The sequence below is a fragment of the Cynara cardunculus genome (assembly GCF_001531365.2).
Source record: "Cynara cardunculus var. scolymus isolate 2C chromosome LG 10, CcrdV1, whole genome shotgun sequence".
Classification (NCBI taxonomy): Eukaryota; Viridiplantae; Streptophyta; class Magnoliopsida; order Asterales; family Asteraceae; genus Cynara; species Cynara cardunculus.
In genome coordinates this window covers 23534736-23560399 of record NC_037537.1, presented here as the reverse complement: position 1 = coordinate 23560399, position 25664 = coordinate 23534736, and the positions used below count along the sequence as shown (strand labels likewise).

The window sequence follows — 25664 nt, the reverse complement described above, 5'->3', positions numbered from 1 at the left end:
TGCTTATCGGATAAGTGTTTAGGTAAACGGCCATTAAAATAATGAGTATTGATTACAAAATAATGACAATTAAATTCAATAATTGTAACATATGCTGGTTTAACAATCCTTAATTCCCCATTCATTATAAAAACAACTTTCAATTTTCTCTTTATTTCAAAAACAAAAACTTTACAAAAAAAATTATTTAAAAAAAAAACAATTTTCATACATATTTTGAAAAGTTAAAATGGAATAAATTTTGCTTTCGTTCATACAGAATTTGGTCATTGTAAAGTTGTTTTCTCGAAATTGGATTATTAAAAAAATATAGTTTTCATTTTTATTCGACAAGGGCAATTTTGTAATTTGGATAATTGAACCCTCCAGTGTTTTCTTTCGGAACTCGAAAGCTTACGTCAAACTTCAATTTTTTGGTCTTTTACTCCATATCCCGTTTTCCGTCTTCGTCTTCACTGCCCTTGTTTTCTACCGTCGGCGAATCTTTGGTGCCGGAAAATCCTGACGTCAGAAGAAGAAACAATCGATGCATGTCTGACCGTCTAAATCCTCCAATTTTATAGCTGCAGGTTTGTGTATCGTCGGTGAAATTATAGATACATGCCCTATCTTTCTCGATGTTTCGAGTATTTGAATTTAATATAATTTCAAATGGAACTTGAGTTGATTCTGTTTTTACATTTAATTTCTGCATATGGTGCCTCTTTGAACGAGTTATACTCTTTGTATGTGTTAGCCGCTTGTTTTTTTGGCCCTTAACAGGGAAAAGTCTAGAGAAAGGTTAGGGATGATGCTCTGAGATCTATTAGCAAGTTCTAGATTATTAATGGCGTACATTAGCGTTGATTGTTTTATATGTCTTAATTTGAGCTTGAGTGTGAAATTGATGGACATGTTAGATGTTACATGGCTGGGCTGGCTATAGAATGTTGTAATACTAGGTTAACAACGTGGATTGGGAAATGAGTGTCATACTTGATTCTTAAAACTGCTGGGTCAGGTGCTACGATTAGTTTAATGATGAAGTGGAGTGCTTTGATGTAATGTTCCTGCTGACTTCTTCTGGTCATCCGTAAATTTCTGCTCACTGACTTCCAATGCAAGTAGAGATGTTCTATGTGAAATAAGAGAGATGTGTAAGATGGCCAGTTGAAGGATATTGTATCTACTATTTGATTGTTAAGAAAAAACTGGAATTTGCCTATATTCGTTGGTTAAATTTGTGTTGCATGGCTTTCTTCATCTGCAGTTGCCACAATGACCAATGATGACCGTCTTACCCGTAATCGTAAATTAAAGGACGAGGGAAATACAAAGTCAAAGAAGAAAAATGCATCCCCTCCTTCAATCTCGGGATCAGCTGATGCCTCTGGATTAAGAAGGTCAGGAAGAGAAACATCATCGAAACAAGCCACGACAAGTCCATCTAGTGCTCGAAAGTCTGAACGAATTGAGAAGCAGGCATCACCAAGTTCTCCCTTAATAAAGAAGAAATCAGAGAATATTGTGAAACAGATGGCGGGAAGTCCTTTGAGGAGGTCTGATAGAGGTAAGAAACAGTTTTCACCAGGTTCTTCAGGATCAAAGAAGTTGGCTGAGATTCCTGCTTCATCAAACATCAAGTCAAAGAAAGAGAAAATTCCAAGCAGTTCAAAAGAGAGTGTGGGGGATGCTAATGAAGATAACAAAGATGAAAGGCAGGATCCAGATGTTGGTGGCAGGAAGAGGAAGAGAATGACTGCTCGTGGTTATAAGGCTTTATTCAAACCTCAACGGATAAGAGTTGAAGCAGGTGCCCAAGTTTATTTATCTTCCTATATTCTATCATTATACCTTTGTTGTCACTAAGATCTGCACATACTTTCCTTCATCAATTGACAATCAGATACGTCCCATTATACAAATATCCTGCTATGATTTACAAAGTCCCGAAACACATTATCATCTAACAGTGATCTATTTTACAATAAATAATCATTACAGTTTGAAAATAAAAATGTTTTCTTTTTCAAAGTAAGGTACTGCTTCTAAGATTTCTGAGCACAGTCTGATGCCAAATGGACACACCGTTGTTTTATGAGCTTATAAACTTATGATGCTTTTAATCTAGAAGTATTTCGTCATAGCAGTCTCTTTTATAGGTAATCTTCTTTGTTTTGTTCCTTCTGTATACTTACAAAATTCTAAAGGAATTGGTTGACAACTTTTTTTGTTGGCATGCAGATGATAGCAAGGACCCCAATGGGCAAGAGAAGTCACCTCAAGCTAATAGTAGCAGCAACGGATATACTGCAATGACAATTACGAAGCATGATAATGTTGAAACTGGCCCATGCTTAAAAGAACCAAGGTATTAATACATATTACAGTCGCTTCTTTTCTTTATTTGGGTTAGACATCAATTCTGCCGAGACAACTATTTGCTATGTTCTTTGAAGCCATCTCTTCCCTATTTTTATCTTTTAGTAGGTAAAACCAAACCAAACCAACCAAACCCATTATTTCCCAAACGGAGGTGGGTCTGGCAAGTGGGATTACGTAGACTTGACCTCAACCGCAAACAGTAGAGCGGCTTTTTCATGAAGACCCCCATCTTGTGTAAAGTGTGTGAAAAGAAAGGATAAAACTTGTTCAAAAATTTGCGGAGAAATAACATAAGAAAAACTTTAAAATAAGAAAGACAACACTAACATTTGAAAATGAGTTAGAAGTAAGCAACAACATTCAAACAAACATGCAAATAACAAGAAAATATAACCAAGGTAGGAATAACTACACATCCCTAGTCTTAACCTAAGGCTCAGGAGATCTAACTGCTGGCTCACTAACCCTACCCCATCCTCCAACTTTCCTGATCCTTTCCTCCTGTCTAGGCTATCTATAGATTTCCATCTTTTGTCTGCTACACTTATCTGGTTATTTTGGGTATCCAAGAACTCCTATAAGAGGTCATGTCCAATGGTTAAAAATAAAAGCCGACCCTTAGAAAGTCCCAAATTGACAGCATTTTCAGGAAGTTGGAAATGATTGCATCTATGCTCCAACTTTAGGAATGTTAGAAGATGCATCCATAATCTGTTCCTTCTATTTTCCCATGACGTACACTATATAATTAAGGTTCCCCCTCATAATGAGAAAGAAGATTACAATCCTAGTTTTTTCAGGTGCATGCATATCTTTCATTCTGTTGTACCTAGCGGAGTTCTATTGTGCTGCCCACAATGATGAGTTACTCTTACCCTGCAGGATTAACCATGGTTTAGAGAATCAGCAGGAACTTGACCCTTGTTACAACACAGGAGAAGGAGGTTTATGTGGCACCTCTAGTTCCAAGGTTGGTCAACCTTTTGATGTTCTTTTCACGTATTGGCTGTAAACCGTTCAACAAACCACAATTCTCAATTTTCATTGCTTGTATTGACATCTGTTGTTCCTGTTCTTTCCATAATATACCACCCTACTTAGATCATATTCAAAAAGTCTTCAATGAGAACATTTGTAATATATAACCAAGTTGAGTCATTGGAAATTTCTTGTTTTGACACTTGAGTTGAAGCTCAATTGCTAATTGAAGCGCCACTGCTTGTGGAAATTTTAACAACAAAGATTCGGTAAATTATAATTCAAATTTCTTGTCTGTTTATTGATTTTCTACAAGGAATTGAGCACATATATAGCTGATATTGAGTTCATTGCAAACACAATCTAACATGTGTACCACAAACAAGACCACCCATGTCCAACCTTTGCTGATAACTGATAAGATACAACTTAAAGCATCAATTATCACCAAAACCTAGTTTTGCCGACTATATATATGGACCAGATACAATCTTTGATAGAATATTGTGATTCCCAAGCCACTTACAAGAAAATAGTAGATACGTACTTCAAAAATGCTTCTTCACCAATCAAATAACACTAGTTGAAGTTGCGTCTCTCCGAAGCATACACATATGGAAAAAGTTATTTAAGCATTGTATATTAACTATTCTATAAAATCATCATAAAGCTATGTTACTTCATTTATTCCAAATTAGCTTAATTTCAGATGTCCGATTCATCATGGTATGGATGTACATCCATTATGGATAAAATGCATTCTAACCCATATTCAAGGATAAGTAAATATGCTAAACATTCTGGACTTGCAATTAGCAGTTCCATATGTCCAGTTTTAAACAAATCAAATGACCTTTTTCTGACATTTGAAATTTCAAACATTTGCCTTCCAGAATCAGATAACGATGTTTCTTGAGATTTTAATATTTTCGGATTAATTTTTTGCAGCCACTTTTTAGCTTCATATGAAAAAGACTAAGCTGATATACTGCGGCTAGATGGCTTTGTTAGGTTTGGGGAGGGAAGTTTTTGTACATAGTATTTCCCACAGCATTTTGCAAAGAGACTTGGAACACTTCTTATGCATGTGTGTAAGCGACTAGTCAAAGTTGACTTTAAGTCTATTGAGTTTTGGTTTTATGTTTATTTTTTAACGGGCCATAAGTCTTCACCTAATTGCATGTGCGTAAGAGACTAGTCGGAGTGTTCAGTTGTTTTTAATGCAGTTCATACATACGTGTTTATGCTTACCATTTATGCTTTTGTTATAACCAAATTACATTTATGCATTTTAACTATGGTTTAGAGGGAAGGTTACTCTGTGACATGAAGGATATCGTTTCCAGTCACAGGAACAACCTTTTTCAAAACCAAGGAAGTACAAAAGACTAAGCTTCCTAACCCCTTTCAAAACTGACAATCCTTGGTGCACGAGCATTCCCTTTAACAATCTTTTAAAAGTGAGGCAATAGATGCATCGATATACCAGTTCACGAAAATAATAAGTGATTGACATTATATGTGTTTTCTTTTTTAATTTGTGTTACTGCCTACTTTATTTGTTCTGGCGCTAACCTCCGTTTCTCTTGAATCCCCAATCCCTCTTTCTAGACGGTGAAGTTGAATAAATCGACCATGCCACATAAGCTGTTGAAGAAAAGATTATTGTTGTCTTTTAAGCCACTAAATGAGAGCCAGGAGGATGCTGGTAAGGTTTTAGATTACCACTACGAGTGGCTTGTGGAATGGCAAGGCCTTGATAATGGGAAAGCTACATGGGAGTTGGAGAGTGCTGTCCTAGGTTCACCTGAAGGTCAACACCTGATAAAAGAGTATGACCATGGTCATGGAAAGATGGGGATTTCTGCTCCATTGGTTGATAAGGTACGTCTCTAGAAATTTCCAAAGCAAGTTCATTTTCTAAGTAAGTAAAACTAATTTAAGGAAACATCTATGGCAGTGGTCTCATCCATATATACCATAATAATCTCTTATTATTTGGAATTGGGAGGGAAAGCTGTCCCGGTTCATAAAAAATGCATGATATGATGTGTAGAGCTTTTATGCTTTAAGTCAGGGTCGGCTAAAAGTGTAGCCCACTGCTAATCATAAAGAGAAACAGGAAGATTAATCAACCAATTTGGAGATTTTACATCAACCTGTGTTTTATCCATTCTCTTCCTTTGATGCCCAAGTCCTTGGTCATATATTAATTGGTCAAGTAGTGCACTTCCCTTCGATCATTTGATTCAGTTTGCTTCATCAACAGAATCTACTTTACAATAAAATATTTGTAACTTATGATTTTGAAGCAGTTGTGTGAATATCTGTTATGTTGAGTGCCTGCTTTGCCAGTCCATACGAATATAAAGAAGAAAGAATGTATGCCATAATTTTACATATGTTGGTTAGTTGAGTGTACAAAAGAAGCAGGTGAAGTTCGTTTCAGCCCATAGTTTATTGTCATCTAGAGCATGCCAGAGCCTTTCTTTTGTCATTTGCATATATTGTTTAGAGTAAACTACTATTTTGGTCCCTGTGGTTTGTATAAAGCTATGGAACTCGTCCTGCAAATGCAAAAACTACAAGAATGATTACGACAATTTTCATTTTGGTTTGAAAGTGGTCCTTCACTAACACCCATTGATTTTTTCTATTAACTCCAATTAAATGAGGGGCAATTTGGTCTTTTTCCATTTTTCTCATTTTTTTCAAAAAATAAAAAAATATGTATTATATGTTATTATGTAAAATTAAAAAGAAAAAGAAAAAGGAAAAGTATAAAACCGCGTACCCACCCTACCTGCTCCGTCTTACGCTCAACCCCACCACCAAAAGTTGCCGGAAATAAAGGGTTGTTGGCGAGTTTTCTTCCTCTGACGGTGGTGGTGGTGCTGCTGTGCGTCAAGAAACTTCTTGGGGGGATTTTAATTCGGCGATCAAGCTTTGCACCACTGATCTCAATATTCTCTGGTAGTTTGATTTGGGTTTCAGATTTAGGTTTGAATATTTGATATAGATTTCAGATTTGGAATATTGTTGGGTTTTCGAATTTACATTTGATTTAGGTTTCAGACTTTCAGATTTGCAAGATGGGTTTGGTTCAGATTTGGGTTCTCTGGAGATGACCGGAGGGTAACCATAGGGGGAGGGGATAGGGAAGAATAGGATTGAGGACAGGGAACATTAATGGCTTTATATATGCTTTAAGCATGTGTACATTTGAAATTTTTTTAATAAAAAGAGAGAAAAGACAAAAAAAGGATAAAAAACCAAAATGCCCCTCCCTTGACTGGTTTTGAAAAGTGAACCAATCATTACCGACAATGTCCATGTCATCTTTGAGAGGGTTATGTAATAATACACCTAGCAAGTTTAATCGAGACTTTGTTGCTAGATTCATACCAAATATTTTTGTCTAGGACCAGTACTCTTATTAGTGTTATAGTTGACTTGATTTTGACTCTTTGTAAAGTCAATCATGTCGGGATCGCCTGCGTTTGGTACACTAGACAGGGACAGGACAGAACATGACAGGGATCCCTGTCCCATGTTTGGCATGAATTTTATGTGGAACAGACAGGAACATAGTGGAACAGGCCTGTTCCACCCCTACCCCATGGAATAGGGTGGAACAGACTTATATTTTACCAATATAACCTCAAAATAAAACTTAATTTTCTTCTAAAACATCAAATAGGTCCCTCTTTTACATTTTATTTATTCTTTAAATTTTATTTATTGTATTTTATGTTTCTTAAACTTTCATTTTACTGTCCTCAAAATATTGTTTTTATACGGTTTCTATATTTTTATTAATTTATGTAATTTATTTTATATTAATAATAAAAAATAATGTAGAAAAGAGATAAAAATAAAAATAGCAAACCACATAAACTTTTTATTTGGTGTCATTTTAATTGTTTTGATGAAAACTTCAAATGATATATGTTGTTATATAAAAAAATCATTCTATTATAATTTAATAAATTACATAAATTGTTTTCTTGATTTTATCACCGTCAAACGTATTGTGTAAGGTTCACGCATGCAATTTGTGGTTTTCGATGAGTTTTGTATGTTTTCCCTTGATCAGAGTAGTAAATATTCGATTTTAATCTTACAGGAGTGATTGTACAGGTGATAGGTGAATTCTTTTGTTTTCTGGAAACCAAGTTTTGTGAATGTGATGATACTATATGGGATCACTAGCCAAATTGTTTTCTTGATGCTTATATTTTATTTACTATTTGATATTGAATCCATTTTAATTGATTGTGCGCTTGTTGGTCGTAGTTTTTTCTTCTTAGTATGGAATGCATATAGATTTGTTTCGATAATGAATTCTTGATGCTTATATTATATTTACCTTTTTCATATATCATTAGTTGATTATGAAATCATGTATTTTTGCAAGTAGTAGTGGTTTGATGTAAGTTATACTTTGCACATCGTATTTGTTAACATTTATATTGATTATTTAGTGAAAAAAACACTAAACAGCTCACTGGGGGTAAATTGGTCATTTTAACCAGTTATGTCCAGTCCTGTCATGTCTTACCAAACGTTGAACAACTGTCCTGTCCTGTTCTATCCCGTCCCGTTCTGTTTGCGTATCAAACACACCCCTATAGATTCATGTTCATGTTCATGTTGCTCATACTACTACATAATTTTGCTGTCAGCATCAAACCTGATTCATGAGGACTGAATATTCCAACTTCTTTTTTTAATTTGCCTGATGCTTAAGATTAAGGCATCATCTGTCAACGGTGTTAATCTGTTAATACTACTATTTCGGTTTGCTATTAGCATGTAACTTCAGCTGTAGCTTTTGTTTATTTATTACTACTTTTTCTATTTTAACGAAATTCATGCCCTCTTCTTATGCAGACCAAGGAACCATCAGTTAAACCTCCAATTAGTCCTGCTGGCGGTCCACCTGGGATGGATCAAATCCATTTCAGCTATGTTAAGAAGTTGCAAGATAGTTGGACTAAAGAGCAGAACCGAGTAATTTTTGACAATCAGGCAAGTGTTTAAGCTTATAAGAAGTTTATCATGTGGATATTCTGTAAGTTATGCTTTCGACCATTCTAGGCTTCTGTGATATTTTATAAATACGTTTAGTGGTTTAGCCACTTATTCTGTTGTAAAATTTTTGATACCCTTCAACAATGAATGTATCATGTTTTTAACTTTTAACTGAACATCAACTTTTAGGTGGAGAACTCTCAAACATGCAAATACGCTTTAATAATCCTACCTGTAACTCATAAATGTCTGCTCTAATAATACATATTTCCAGATATTCACCCTCAGGTTGGAGGTTCTACGTGCTGGACCTTCAACTTATTACAATAAAACATGCACACTGAAATTGAATATAGATTAGGTAAGATTCCCTAAATAGATGATTGTGATGAAAATAGTCACTTGAGCAAAACAGAACTCTCGATGTTACTTGGAGAATGTTGAGTGGAAATCATAAATCTTTTGCTAGAGTCCAGTTCGTACGTGATTTGAATCTCTTCTCTTACAAGCTACAACATACTCAAGCCACATAATGAAGGATATAGTCACATTACGGTTCCCATAATGGAGGATTCATCTCTTAAAATACAGTGAGCTCCTCTCAACAATGAAGACACAAGCCTTCAATGAAGAGGACACTCTGAGTTCAGAACTTCCTCAAGCGGCAAAGAAGCCCTCCATAATATATGACACCATGAAGTTCTTAATCTTGTGAGCTATGCTGTTAATTGCTGTGCTATTGCAGTTAGAGGTTCTAGGGGAACTAGCGGTTCCGCTAATAGCGGCGCTAATCACCTCCACCGCAATTGGGCCGCAATTTTGATTTGCAATAGCAGTGTGAAAACCACAATTAGGAGTTGGGCTTTTAGTTGGCCTTTTAAAGGGTTTAGAGAAGTCAGTTAAGGATTACGAGCTACGGGGCTGATTTTGATTTGCAATATTGGTGCGTAAACTCGCTATTCCTCTCTCATCTCTTCTATATTAGTCTACTATTCTGTATCTTCTCTTCACAACAACATTGTCTTTCAACATCGATTACTCGTCATCTCTTCTATTCACGTGTTCTTATGTTCTCTTCAATATATATATATATATATATATATATATATATATTATGTTATGTATACATTCATACACTTACATACAATTGTAATTATTACATGAACCGCTATTTGTGGACCGCTATACCACCGCTTTACCATCGCGATAACCGCTATATCAAATCATGGTCTAGACCTCTATTTCAGATTTTTGACCGCCAGGATAGCTTGTGAGGGTATAATATTATGGGAGAAAGCAATCACGTTGCAACATGTATGAGGAGGATTATGAGGATAATTGATAACATTTATTTTTATCATTTATTCTTATCATCTTTAGGATGATTAGTGGTTTAATTGTTAGGATAAACATCTATTCTTATAGTTAGGATAATTATCATTGATTTTATTTAATAAAGAGATGTAATCCCCAACAACAAATAGTGGATTTTTTGGATAAAAATTATTGAGAGCTTCCTCTTTTATTTTGTGAGACAATCGCCACTGATGAGATGCCTTAGGTTAACTTGGCTGTGATGTTCAAGAGATCTAGGACTATGCTCTGAGGCCTTAGAAACCTAGTTGCTTCTATTGTTTTTCAAGTCTGTTGTATCGAAGTAATTGTCCTGCATCAAACTCGCAGACTGATTACTACTACAATAGTGAAGTTTGACCAAGAAAGTTCTTATTGATATGAACAATAACATTAATCACCCATATCTAGAATCCTAGAATAACTTTACCATAAGTTCTTGTTCTAAAGAGGAATCAGCTCATGGAGAAGTGAGTCATCATGTTGGGATTGATGCATAAGCTGCAAGACCTCTGGCTATGATATTTCTGATTTCATTTGAAAATGGATTTACTTATTCAATCCCTAACACACTCCTCATTGTTTTAGGAAGAAGAGAAATATAGTGATTATGTTAAGTTGGGTCCTATCTAGTGTTTATATGGGTGGTACTGATGTTACGTTAGTTGTCGTTCAATACGTGGGTGTTTAGGTTAATTATTGACTTATCCTTTTTGATGCTTCAGATCTAACTTTTATTACATATCACTTTGATGCTCATTTATTTGCTTTCCATGCATCAGCATACTCTTTACGGTTGATTGTGTCTGAAATTTTTGTTATCTTTTGATTTGTGTATTGAGTTTCATCATTTGTTAAGTTATAACCACTTTATTGATTAGATGTGTGAACCGCATGTAATGGAATATAGCACTTGCAGGAGAGGGCGATGAGAGTTGTTCTCTTTATTCTTTCATTGAATGGTGTAACCCATCCTTTCCTAATAATCACAACATCTGGTTCCCTAGCTCAATGGGAAGCTATGTTCTTAAATGTAGCACCATCTAATGATTTGAAAGTCTCCATTGAGGTTAGAGACACCCAAAGAAGTGTTAGATTGTTAGAGGCTCAAAAGGAAGGTGGTGAGCTGGTGTTTCAAGTTCTTTTGTATTGCGTGGATGCATTTGTGGAGGTATGTCTATCTGAAATAAATATGTCAGTTTAACTGGAAATTCCTGTTTTTTGCTGGACTGTTCTTCAGTTTTCTTATATGTACATAACCACTTCAAATGAAGTACCTAACAAGTTGGTGGATCCCATTTGTACACATGAAGTTTAAAGTGTTTTTAAGCCATAGTCATGATCTTACGTCTCTTGGCAGGATTTAAGTATGTTGAAAAACATAAATTGGGAAGCAATCATGGTTGACGAGTCTCAGTGCTTAGAGATCTCAGCACATTTCGATGATATTAAGAGTCTATCCACGAATAAGAGGTTGCTTCTTTTTGGTGGCCCAATAGGGGTATGTTCTTTTCTCTTTAATGTCTCAGTTTTTATGTGTTCTCAAAATGTCAACTTATAGTATTTAACTTCTGCCTTCTATCCACCCTGTTCTTCATGCTATATTCTGGCAACTAGGAAAAACTTTGAGTTAAAAATTTTTGTTGAGTTGCAGGAGAACATGGCTGAGTACCTTAATGTGCTGTCACTGGTAGGTTACGATGATGCTTTGTCTAACAATACCAGATCAAAGGCTGAATCGGATGATAGTCTTGGAAAGCTGAAAGAAACCTTGTCCCAGTATGTTGCATATGAATGCAAGTCCGACCCTTCCAAGTTCGTAGAATTCTGGGTCCCTGTCCAGCTATCCAATCTGCAGCTTGAGCAATATTGTGTTGCCCTATTCTCCAATGCTATGGTTCTTCGTTCATGCTCAAAAAGTGATACTATTGGGGCTTTCCATGACATTCTTATTTCCAACCGAAAGGTTTATCCTTGCACTATTCTTTCATCTATTCAAAATTTTCATATCTAAGCTTTTAGTGCTAGGAGTTGTACCTTCTATATAATGATGCTTATCGTCGCATTGACTTTTTCTTTGTCATAATTAACACTGTCATCTGCAAATAGCATACGGGTTTGCATTTCCTCCAATATTTTTTGGCTTGTACATTTTAGATCTATTAGCTTAACAGAATCATGTGGAATAGTGATCTCACTTATAACCTAGGGAAAGGAAGTTGCTTGGCACTGTTTCTTCTTATCCTAGGCATATGTTAATGGTTAAATGGACAAGCTTTAAAAGAGGGTTAATAGTTTATATGTATTAGGTCGTAAAAGAGCAGTGGTTGATATATTGAACTATCATACTTCGCCTCTTGCTACCAATCATTCTATTTGCTAAAATACAATTTGAAGTTTGTTAAAACTAGCAATCTTGGGTAACTTTTTTTTCCCATAACGAAGAAGCTAATCCTGATTGCTAATGTAGCAAAAAAGACGACTATATTCGACCCTAATCTCATCAAAGATAAGAGAGTTTGAAGTAATACTTGTGTGCATTGAATTGACAAATAGATTATTACTACTCTTGACTTCAAGCATCACCAAAAACATCTTTGTTTGATTGACAATCCATGCTGATGTTGGTTTCAGTTGTGTGTCCAGCATGTTGATTTAATTGGAACAAATATGTTATTTAGTTGGTTTTAGTATCCATACAAGCATATTTTACTACCTGCTCGTTGGTTTTATGATTCAAGTTATTAATATGTATATTCATGATTTACATTGCTTTTAGCATTATTTTAATTCACATTCTAAAAGTTAATCTAGTTAAGGTATTCAATAAGTTAACTTATTGATAAGCTACTTGGAGTAGCTTATGAGGAGCTTTTTGACACTTTTTCCAATTATAACTCTTATTAATATTAATTATAAATATATATTAATTATTAATAAATATTAACGATTAATTACAAATAAATATTAATTATTCATAATATTAATTTATAGAAATTAAAATTAATCAAAATTATTAATTAATTTTAGTTATACATTATTAAATAATTTTAATTATACAAATATACATTAATAATTATTGTTAATTATTTATAAATGTTATTAAACTATATCAATTATTTTTTAATTATTATTCAAWATATTTAGATATCAAAAAGCAATTATAACAACCCCAAAAATGTTTATGTAAGTTACATAAAAATTAAAGTTATACTTATTTTATTTCATAGATAATTAAAATATGCTAAATAATTTTAATAAAATATTTAATTTAATTATTAATTACATTTTTGAAAAAATATTAATTAATTAGGATATTGACGTGGACCAATTTTATTGTTACATTATATGTAATGGTTATTTAAAATCATAGGTTAATGTAGATTTTTTCTAAAATTTGTTTTAACTTCAAAATTTATAGTATATATAACAATCAATTTTAAATTCTTTCAATTATCATATATTATTTAATTTTTCTTTACTATCTTGTTTGATTAATTAACATATTATATTATTAGAAATTTGTTTTAATTATATTATTAGAAATTTATTAATTATATATTATGAAATATTTGTAATTGACTATTTTTTCAAGATGACCTTTTTGGTCGTTTTACATGCTTATAAGCTAGTTTTTGTCAAACATAATTTGTTCATCAGCTAGCTTATCAGCTAGTTTGCCAAACATAGCCTAAATATTTTTCTGTTTAAGATCTAAAAGTAATTTTGCATAATTAAGTTATAACCATCTTTATGGAACTAAGGGGGGTACTTTTTATAAAAACATAACATGTATGAAAATGTAATAAATCAGTACTTGAAATGAAAGGAAAGAAAGACCATACAAATGATTATCCAGGAAGACATCAACACGTTGTTTTATGATGGATAAAGCGCTTGGGAGGCAGTTGGTTTGGAATGAAGTATCCGTCGTGAATTTCACATCTGTGATAAGCTGTCCAAAATCACTAGATCTAGTGAAGTTCAGTGTGTTTACTGCATTTCCATTCAATATATTGCTATTTTGCCACATCAGCACCTAAAGTTGAACCATTTAAACCCAGGTTAAAGTTTGTCAAAAATCAGTAGCTTCAGCGAAGTATGGTGGTTCTTTTTGTTGCATTTTTGTAAGTTCAATTGTTTGCAATAAAGTGTGATGGTTAGAAATGTTAATATTACAATGGTTTGAAAAGACAGTTGGTAACTATTGCTGTCCATACACGGAGGCATTTTCTCTCTCAGATTATAGTTTGCATTGTTAATTGATGAAATAAATAACATAAAATGTCATCATGAATCTGATCCCTTTTTGGACCTTTATGTTTTTTTTTGAACATTATTCATCCAATTCCTATGACACAGTACTTTTTTTTGGCTAATTCATTTTCGCTTCACAGTGATTATCATTTAGCTAGGTATTTGCAATTTGGGAAGGGGAGGGGGGCTCAAACTGCAGACCTTCAAGCTCTCTCTAACCCTTAACCTACCTTCTTGCAAGCATGGGCCGAACAATGAAAAGTTCTTTATATTTGTGTTAATCATTTAAACAGTAATCCGCTGTTCATCGTCGGATGTCTCTAATTGATCTTATTTTTTTGTTCTTGAAGTGTTGTAATCACCCCTATATCGTGGATCCTAATCTTCAAGGCTTGATTATGAAGGATCGTGAACCAACTATGTTATTAGATGTTGGCATAAAAGCAAGTGGCAAACTACAATTTCTTGACCTGATACTGCCAGAGGTTAAGAAACGCCAACTAAGAGTGGTTATCCTTTTTCAGGTACGATCGATGATCTTTAATTTAAGCTGCAGTAAGGTGCTCTTCTGTTGTAACCTTTTTATGTTTGTTTATGTTCTTTCGACATTGTTAGTTTTTATTCAAATAATTGTTTCACAATTGGACTGAATGTTGAGTGGTAAACAATGTCACTGATTTTCTTTGTTAGGTTCTCGAAGTGACCTCAAGTAGGCAAATCATCCTGTTTATTCCCCTAATTGTGTTGCATTATTACCAAGACTTGGTAGTTAGTTGATCAGTGAAAAGTGAAAACATATTTATTTGGTCATAACCATCTGAATTGAGTTGCATGGAATCTGTTTTAGATTCTTGCTTGGATTTATTAAATCAGTGTAGTTCAAAATCCCCAGCCCTGAATTGGCTGAGTCAGTTGAGCCGTAGGTAAAATACCAACACTTTGTAGAAAACTGGTAAAATGCTTTGTACCGTTTTGTCTAGAATTTAACTTCCACCATGCAAATCAATTGACTTTTCATTTGGTTGTGCTTTTTTCTTTGAAATGTGAAGGCCTTGATGACTGTTCTCTTTTACTTTCCTTGAATGTGCAAATGCTAGATTCTACCCTCCTCAATCTTTTGTTTTTACCCTCTTCAGTGTTGTTCTATTTTTGTCTATATTTGCTTTCTCTAACCGCCTGCCTCCCCTCTCTCAAGACCCTAAAAACCATGTCTGGTTGTTTTGTTTAACTTGGACAAATCAACACATTGCCAGCAACTGATAGCATGATAAAGTTTAATATGCACAGCCATATAGGAGGTAGTAATCAAGTTAGCCGGCCATTATGTATTTAATGTATAGCCACCTATAATTTTAGATATCTTATAAAGCATCTAAGTGAACAAAAGTTGCTCCTAGTCATTGCACTTGTACAGTGTGAAAAACAGCAAGTGAGATTGAGACTGCAGTTTCCTATTTCATTTGATGTGTCAATTGTGTATCTCTTGTGTATGCATGTGGGTTTCTCTGTGTTAAGAGGTCTTTCTGTTCACCCAAAAAGAGTTGTATCTTTGTACTGCGATCATATTGACATTTGTCTGTACATTTCTTCTGACAGCCTACAGTCGGTACCGCAAAAGGTTTAGCTTCTGTTGGAGACATATTAGATGATTTTCTCCATCACAGATTTGGTCAAGACTCTTATGAGCGTATAGATGGGGTTGGGATTGTCCCATCAAAGAAACAGGCTGCTTTAAACAACTTCAACAAGGATATGAGTAGATTTGTCTTCTTACTAGAGCATCGTGGGTGTCAAGCAAGCATCAAATTATCATCAGTAGACATTATTGTCATATTTGACAGCGATCTGAATCCTGCATATGATTTAAAAGCCTTACAAAAAATATCAATTGATTCTCAGTCGGAACAAATAATGATTTTCCGTTTATATTCTTCATGCACACTGGAAGAAAAAATCCTTAGACTTGCAGAACAAAGTGTTGCTATTGATGGCAAGTTGCAGAATTTAAATAGGAGTTCTTGTGATGCCTTACTCATGTTTGGCGTCTCAGACTTGCTCAACAAAGTGACCCAATTTCATAGTTCATCTGTTCTGAATATTTCCTCTGAAGAATCCTTCTTAAAGGATGTACTAGAGGAGTTCTTATACTTAATTTCTCATAAATGTAACAGCAAGGATACATCTAAGTCAATCATCACTAGAGTTAAAAGCTGTGGGATTTATGGTAAAAATATCCCGTTGCATACACCATTACCCTTTGGAGAACAACCTCATTTATTTTGGAGAAAGTTGTTGGAGGGAAAGTGTCCGAGGTGGAAGTTTGTATCGCTGTCAACCCCGAGACAAAGAAAAAGACCACACTACTTTGAGGACTCATCTAAGGAAACTAGTGCTGCCCATGCTGATGTTGGAAAGAAACGTAAGAAAACTCTGAATAGCAGCATTGAGCCTGCTGCATCTAAGCTTGTGGTAGAAGCTGAAACTGGAAGAACAAATGAAGGTGAATGGCAATATTCTCTGTTGTTGCTATATATGCCTTATCTCTACAAGTACATATTTTTGTGTGCAATATAGTTCACTTGATTTGCAAAAGTTACATAGGTCTTGTAATAAAGTGACTTCTAGTTTAAGATCTTCAGATGTTCTTTCAGGGGCTTCTGGAGTTCCTGCTCATAATGAGTCTCAATCATCATCTGGTGATCACTTTTGGTCTACTGCAGTCCATAGTGAAAGGAGCCTTCATCATCTCCTGAAGCCCACTGTATCTGAGCTTTGCGAGGTCCTCAAGCTTTCGGTATGTTCCTGACCTGTTTGTCCTGGATTTTCCATATCTTGAAAATGAAGTATTTGATTATGATAGTGGTTATAGCTCTTGGGAGACTCACGTACATAATTTGTCTTTATTGTTTATTACATTGTCCGTAGCAAATGAGTGATTTGTTTGCTTGATATCTTATGAGTGTGGATGTCGCCGACAATTGAGGAAACTATATGGAGCTCGTAAACGATTTCCACCCTTTTTAGTGTTTTGAAGCAGAAACATAATCTTATATATTGCTATTTACTAGTTTGTAAAGTTTCTCTTCAATGGTTATGTGTGCTTTTGAGGTCATTTTGTTTGGCATGTATTTTCAGATTGGCAATATAGACTTATATCTCTAAAGATTATGTGAATAACATTCTTTGATCTTCTTCTATTAGTATAAGAAAGTCTGTTTTAAGGAGAGGAATAAAAGGGATGCTAGGTGAAGAAAAATCTTAAAATTTTGGATTGTGCAGGGAGTTGACTTGTCTTGCTTAATAAGATTATTGACCTATGCAATGAGAGACTTATTGGAGGACATAGTTTCTTTCTGTAAACAAAAATGTCGAAGAAAAAGGAGGGCAATGTTCCCACATGCTGTCAGTAATCAATATTTTTTACAGCTTTTAAGAAATTTTCATAACTTAGCAAGAGACTGAATGCTATTTCACCATGAACGTGAACTGGAGGAGGTAGATGACTGGTTCTTTTGAAGCTTTCAATCTTCAAATAATGCTAAATATTACCAATATGTAGCACCACCCATAAGTATTACCAGTTGTCTTTCTGGGTATCTGTCTTTCACCAATCATAGGAGGCATTCCTTTTTAGTTGCGGAGAAAGTTCAAGCTATGCTGTTACAGCGGTCAAAATTTGAAATAGCGGTTAGGACCGTGATTTGATATAGCTGTTATCGCGATGGTAAACCGGTGGTATAACGGTCCACATATAGCAGTTCATGTAATCATTACAATTATATATAAATGTAGGAATAGATGCATAACATAATATATATTTTGAAGATGAACATAAAGAACATGTGAATAGAAGAGATAGCAAAAAATAGACTGGAATAGAAGAGATGAGAGAGGAATAGCAAGTTTACACACCAATATTGCAAATGAAAATCACCCCCCTAGCTCGTAATCCCTTAATCTGACTTCTCTAAACCCTTTAAAAGGCCAACTTAAAGCCAACTCCTAATTGCGGTTTTCACACTGCTATTGCAAGTCAAAATTGCAGCCCAATTGCGGTGATTAGCGCCGTATTAGCGGAACCGCTATTTGCCATCACTATTTCACCGCTATAGCACCGCAATTAACAGCATAGCAGATTCCTGCCACACTCAAATAAGATTACTGCATGCACACTTCACTACAAACATTATAGTAATTTGTGAAGTGATCTTATATAATTCTATGCATGATCGTGAATTCGGAGATAGCGCTTGGTTTTGTCTCCTAATGTTGCTTGTTGATATTCTATCAAAACTACATGGATGATTTTTAGGTGAAAATCTTCTGTTTCAAGATAACTCTAACCAATTTTTATTTTAGTTGAAAACTTCACTTTCTTTGAATCAGTTTTACTGAAAAACACCGACCTACCTTCAAGTGAAACTGAAGATGTTATTAATTGTTATCCTGTTGTGATGCTTATGTTGCTTGTTGGATACAGAGAGTATATTTAATTGGATTTAGTCAACTGTGATTTCAGGAGGATGTCAAGATGACAGTAGAGAGATTTCTTGACTTCGTCCTTGAGAATTACCATGTCAGCAAGGAACACACAAGTACATTACAGGCTTTCATGATATCGCTGGTATGAAACTTTAACATACTGAATGAAGTAGATACATTATGCTCTTCTGTGGTTTTGTTAGGCACAAAGTTGTTTGCTTTTTTTGGTCGTCCCTTCAATTCAATATTTAATTTTCTCATTTTAATTTTTACCAAGAAGAGAACATTAAGAGAGGCAGGTGTGCCACCATTTACTGGGTGGAAGTAGTTGTTGCACTTGAACCCACTTAGGCCCAAGCCCATCCAGGCCTATTATTCTAGAATAGTTAAGGGGTATTTTGGGCACTTATAATAAATGCCTAGTATAAATAGGGGGCTGGAAGAGGGATAAGGTATTCAGAAAGTTGTTAATCATGTTCTTGGGAGAGTTCTAGCCTCTCAAATAGCCAGTAACCATTGGGTTTCACAGCTTGAATTCCATCAGCACCTTTGATAATTTCAATTTCTCTTTTAGAGTTTGATTGATTCTGTCCGATTCATAATAGTAATGAAAAGGGATTTTTGAACTCCAACATATTGATATCAGATGGCATTCGTGTGTGTGTGTGTGTATATATATATATATATATCTGAAGGATCTCGTTTGTAGCATTAAACCTTCCCAACTGGTTTAGAATAAAAAGCATTGGTGTTTCAAATTTCAATCTATTGCAAATCCCCTGCCACTTTTTCTGTGTTATGATACTCTGGGATCTTGAGTTCTTTCAAGTTCAATGACATATATGGGTTTTGACATTTTTAATGTATTTATTGATGTGCTTTATTTCATTTCAGTGTTGGATCGCTTCTTCACTATCAGGATACAAGATTGATAGAAGGGAATCCTTTGCTCTTGCAAAGAAGCACTTGAATTTTAGCTGCATGGAAGAAGAGGCAAACTCTGTGTACTTGAAGCTGGAACCTGCAAAGGAAATGTTCTTACTACACACGGACAACCAAGAAAAATGTGATGCTTTTAAAGATTGTATACAAGCACCTCAGGCTACTTGCACAGAGTCAACAGAACCAAAAATGTCACACTCACTTCTACCTAACCCACAAGAAGTAAAACCAGAGATTGTAGATGGTCAGCATGCTGATGTTTCGGGAAGTCATGAGTTATCAAATGAAGAAATGTTGCAAAGTGCCGAGAAGATGCAAAATGAATGCAAGGATGATCTTGCCACAAAGGACCAAAAAGAGATGGAGAGGTTTAATAGAGAATGGGATGAGAAGAGGATGCTTCTGGAGAATGATTACAAAGTGGAAAAAGCTCTTATTCGTACTCTGCATAGTAATCCTTCTGTAAGATCAGAGAAGCTGAAATCTTTAGATAAAGTGTTTGCTAACAATTTGGAAGAACATGACAGAATGAGGGAGATTCACCTCAAAGATCTTATGGCAAAGCTGTCGGCTGGCGAAGGCCAGATAATAGCTAATTGTATTCCTTCTTTCAGTGAAGGTAGAGCTAACAATGAACTTACTTTGCATGAATCCCAACACGAGAATCAGATGGTGCACTCTGGGAACAGCATTCAAGAAGCTCAAGATGTCCCTGAGGCTGATCCCATTTCATCCACAAATCTGATTGAAGTACAAAATCATGATAGAATGATTGAACCCTCAGTTTCTCTTGGGGATTTAGATGGAGGGAATGTTAAAGTGAATGCAATTTCCTTAGAATTTGTCGGTGCTAGGATTGAGGACCAGCCCAAAAGCGGAAAAAATTTGCACACAGGTGCAAACCTTGTTGAGCCAAATGGCTTGTTATTAGAGGAAGAGCCTGGTACGATGGTTGAGCCATCTAACAGAGTGGGCAATGCACATGATGGCGTTAACAACATCGGGTCCACAGGCTCTCATACTTCTGAGAAACAGAGGGCTGATGCAACAGTATCAAGTGTACCAACTGAAGAAAATCCGGCACAACAGCATGATGGTATTGACAATAATGTGGTGGGGCATGTAGACTCTGTGGAGTCAGGAGTGCCAGAAGTTGATTCCAATGAAGAAAATGCTAAAGGAGGCAATACGTCACCTGCTGTCAAAGACTGTAATGAGACTGGTCCCGGTGATATGCTGCCGCATGTCGACTCTGCTGTCAAAGACCGTAACGAGACTGGTCCCGTTGACATGCAGCCGCATGTCGACTTTGCTGAAATGGGAACACTAGCTGGCAATTGCAACAAAGATACTGGCCAAGATAGCACTATAATCCCTGATACATTACATGTTGAAGACCAGAATGATTCGTGTGGTTCCAGTAGTAGTAATTCACCTTCTGCAGCTGTGTCACCGGACAAAACACCCACAGTGGAACTGGTTGCTTCTCCAGCTTCCGATCATTCAATGCCAACAATCCCGGTAGGTTTTCTGCATTGTCAGAAATTTTAGTTTGTGCATCTTTTATCTAATCTCGCAGATTCAACTTTGACCAGAACCTAGTCGAAGGGACTTAGCTTCTTGTATCATATTTCCATCACTGTTCAAAAGATCATCAATAAACAGTAACCCAGAAGTCAAAACACTGGAAGTACCTTCATATATGGTTGGCCATTAGGTGACCCGATGACCCATCTGCCCATTAACATTTGTGATCAGTGAATTAATCTATGTGTATGTTAAAAAAATCTGATACTTTATAGCGAGATAAGATTATTGTAGATTTGAGAAATCTTACCGGTGCTAGCTATGTTCTTGGAATTATAGGGTCTGCTTTCTATGGAAATATCGAGTCAATGATGATTATGCCTAATATTTGTCATTCTCATCCACTTGTTCATTGGATTTCCATGAATAAACTAAATATCATTGTAATTTTAATGTTTTTTGGTCTTGTCAGGAAATTCAAAATGAGTCTCTTCAACTTCAACAACTTCCATGCAGTGGAAGTCAAGATAAAGAGGGGCAACCTGATCCTAGTTCAGTAGCAGAAATTGATGTTGATAATCTGCAACCTGTAGATGCGGGACAAGTTGGTCAGATCAATTCAGAAGATCCACCACTTGAACCTCTTGATGAACTGTCTTTCCCGTTGTCTACTGATCTACCCATAGCTGAGAATCAATCTGATATACTTCCAGCCAGTGGGATTTTACTTGAAGCTACTCGTGAAGAGCCAACCCTTCCTGGAGGACCTAGCCAATCAGCAGAAAATCACACCAACCCCTCTGATGATACCATGCTGCAATCTAGTGGGAATTTGGAAGAACATCAACCTTCATCTGATGCAGTTCATGACCAACCAAGTGTTGAGCCACGCAACTCGGCCCAAAATTCTAAGCCACCAGTATCACCCCTTGCTGCAGAAATCCCGAATCAAAATGCTTCACGACCTGAAATGAGTATGTTTGATGTTCAAGGATCTGATAACCTTAACCAAGTGGTCTCACGGATGTCAAATCAAGTTGATCCACTTCAAGCTGAACTGGAGCGATTATGTGCGGTGAAGGATAATGTTATCAAATTCCATGAAGACATTGTTAGTATCTAGTTTTATTTACCTTGATAACTCGGTGAGTTTTTCATCTTTGTTTCTCATTTTGATTTTGGGTCTTTCTTCATGCAGAGACAAAGGCTAAAATCTGATTGTGAGAAGGAAATAACAGAAATGATTGCTCAGATAAATGTCAAGTATGAAGCTAAGCGTCAGGATGCAGAGGCAGCTTTTCATTCAAAAACGAAGGAACTTGATATTAATCTCAACAGAGTCGTCATGAATAAAATATTGGCCGAGGCTTTCAGATCTAAGTGCCAAGATTTTACTCCTGGCCATGCAGGAACGCAACACGGTATGCATACTTAAATTAGTTATCAATGCTATATTTGCTTTTGTGTGAAACATCATTGCATAATCCCAATGATGTAATTATTATACTAGGTGTGATTTATTATGTTCTCACCTTTGTTATGAGAGTTCTACCCCAAGGGTGCGATCGGTACATTGGAAATAATAGAACAAATAATAATCGTTCACACTCAACATGCATTCTTTTTGTCCCACCGGAAGTCCAAAATAGGTGGAACAAAAATCAAGGAGATGGGACAAAATTTAAATCACTAACTTCCTAATGTCAAATTAAAACCTTAAAATCTTCCAGAATTCTTTCACCTGCCCTCCTCACTCTTGCTTGAATTTGGTTTCTAGATAGGACAGAACAATTGTTCAACATTTGGTAAGACGGAACTGGACAAAATAGATAAAATGACCAATTTACCCCATAATGAGTTGTTTATACAGTTTATATATTTTGATTAGTTTATTAAATTATAATAAGATAAATAATTTTTATAACAAAATGTATCTTAGGAAGTTTTCGTCAAGACGACTAACATGACACCAAAATAAAAAGTTCATGTAGTTTCTATTTTTATTTTATACCTTTTCTTATTAATATGTGATAAATTAATCAAAATATAGAAACCGTGTAAAAATAAAATTTTGAGGACAGTAAAGTGAAAGTTTAAAGAGTATAAAATACAATAAATAAAATTTAAAGAATGAATAAAATATAAAGAGGGAGGCGTATTTGATGTTTAAGAAGAGAATTAGGTTTTATTTTGAGGTTATATTGGTAAAATATAGGTCTTCTCCACCTTGTTCCATGGCATGGGGGTTGGAACGCCTGTTTCACTTTGTTCCACTCTGTCCCACATAAAAGTCCTCCTGCTATGTCATGTCTAGCATACCAAACGCACTCTTAAGGAGATAGGGTTGGATTCCCGTGAGAAGGAGAGTTAAATTGAGATGCGTAAGAAGGGATCTCCACCCTTGGATGTACATTAGGATGAGATGCACTGGATCAATCCCTGTATCAAGCGCGATTCATTTGTGGGTTTGAGATTAAAGGTGATCAAGGGTCCAAATCCCTTCCTACACTTCTCATCTTAACTCTCCTTCTCACACGATAATTCGTCTAAGGAGAGAACCCCACAAAAGTTTGTCCTCTTTGAACTTTCCATTATTCAACTTGTTCATTTTACATGTTCTAATCACAGCATTCATCAAGTTCCATATTCTAGCAAAAATTTGACATGGTCTTATATCTACCTTCTTCAAAATTGCTCATCTGGTTTTAGTTTTTTATGAATTTACTAGAGTTCAATTTGAATTTATGTGCTCTTTATGCAAGATCGACTTAATGTATGTTATCGGTTTGCTAAAGTGAATTCGTAGCACTGATATATTAATTAAAAGATTCAAAATGGTTCGTGATTTGTCTCTACATGTTCTGAACCATAATGCTAATTTAACCTTCATTATTTGCAGCAACTCAAGCTGGATTAATGCAGCAACTGCATAGGTTTTCCGTTCTACCTTCTGTGAGGCGTTCCTTTAGTGTTGCTTCATCTTCACCTGGCCAATCTTTAGGAACCCAACAGATTACACCACTGCCACCGCTACCGACACAACCTTCTCCCCCACCACCTCCGCCACCGCCTCTTCAGATAGTTCACCAACCTGCGGCTCTTTTCTCGAGCACACTGAGCAGACCACCACCTACATCAAGCAGACCCTTGCCTAACATCAACCCCATGATTCCCTCGACCACACCTAGCAGACCACTGCCTAGCGGCGACCCGATTGCCCCCTCGAGCTCACTTAGCAGACCGCCACCTGGCATCAACCCGATTACCCCCTCGAGTTCACTTAGCAGACCACCACCTTGCATCAACCAGATTACACCCTCGAGCACACTTAGCAGACCGCTGTCTGGCATCAACCCGATTTCCCCCTTGAGCACCCCAAACAGACCACCACCTAGTATAAACCCGATCACGCCGTCTGCCGGAAATCTAAGAGTAAACAGTGAAACCCGTGCTCCGGCCCCGCATCTCCGGCCTTTGGTCAGCAGTGAAATCCGGGCTCCGGCCCCACATATGCGACCATTAGCCAGCAGTGAAATCCGTGCTCCAGCCCCACATATTAGACCGTTTCGACCTTCAACATCTGCATCCCATGAATTTGCATCTTATCGGAAGATGCTACCAAATCAGCATGTAACAAGTAGCCTGCCACTGACCTCTCCCTCAAACTCTCAAACGACAGCGTTACCACCACTGCCACCGGAAGATTCCACTGTGCCACCACAAAGACCACCATCAGCTTCTTCACCTTGGCTACCGTCACGATCACAGTCGCCACAACCACAACCACGCCAAGCTTCACCTCAATCAACACCGTCACCGCTATATGCACACCACTCACTTCCCCGTTCTTCATCTTTACCACGGATACCCACAAGCCAAACTGGCATTTTTAGTGCATCGCCTTGGTCTGAACCATTGACTACACCTGATAACTCTAGTCGGCATAACGTCCTGCCACCTCCGACATCTGAGGTGCACATAGACATTGACCTGATGGACCTAACCGAATTCGTTCGAGATTATGGTGCACCCTCGTCTTCTGGGCATGACTTGGTTTGTTTGTCGGATGATGACTAGACTAGCGAGTAGATTAATTCATTAATGTTATAGAGAGAATATATTGTAAAGAATGTGAATGCAGTCTGTAATGGTCATGTAGTATAAAGGGGGTAACGTGTATTTCTTAGAACTTGAGCCCTTAACTGTTAACCACTTGTGTTTTTTTCAAGGTTCCAAATATCAAAGCATCTTGTAAGCCACGGCGTGACTTATGTCGGTAAATCTCTATATCATAGGCTCTAAAGGTCAAAAGTATCAGGAGGTCTCAGGTTCAAATCCAAGGAAGAATAAAAATCCCCTTGTGGTCACGGAGTTTCAAATGCGGTGACTCCGGGCTATCTGCAAAGCAGGTGGTCGTCTTGTTATTAATCGGCTCGCATAGCGGGTTGGATATCCAGGTTAATAAAAAAAAAAATCTCTATATCGAAAATAATATTATATACATAAACATATGTTTTCTACTATTATTCAACAAACCAATGATGATAGACAATTTAAAATTAAGTTGCATATTAAAAGCTAACAAATAAGACATTATAAGGATATGTAAAATCAAATATTATTGTTACAAAATCTGCACATTATGCTATCGCGTGCCTTAGACATAACATGATGTGAAACACAAGCCTTGAGCCACAACGTGCTATGGTGGCTGTTGTAACGAGTTT

General features: G+C 36.1%; 1 protein-coding gene across 1 annotated transcript; it reads left to right on the top strand.

Moving 5' to 3' along the window:
* The first annotated feature begins 423 nt into the window (after window positions 1-423).
* Window positions 424-25120, top strand: LOC112520490 (helicase protein MOM1-like). The gene is made up of 17 exons (XM_025128932.1): window positions 424-569; window positions 1250-1792; window positions 2224-2350; window positions 3247-3334; window positions 4954-5226; window positions 8236-8373; window positions 10649-10900; window positions 11090-11230; window positions 11384-11695; window positions 14337-14510; window positions 15583-16486; window positions 16638-16780; window positions 18506-18610; window positions 19363-20931; window positions 21410-22048; window positions 22136-22358; window positions 23837-25120. The coding sequence occupies exons 2-17, from the start codon at window positions 1258-1260 to the stop codon at window positions 25012-25014; spliced, it is 6801 nt and encodes a 2266-aa protein (XP_024984700.1). The 5' UTR covers window positions 424-569; window positions 1250-1257; the 3' UTR covers window positions 25015-25120.
* Window positions 25121-25664: the final 544 nt, after the last annotated feature.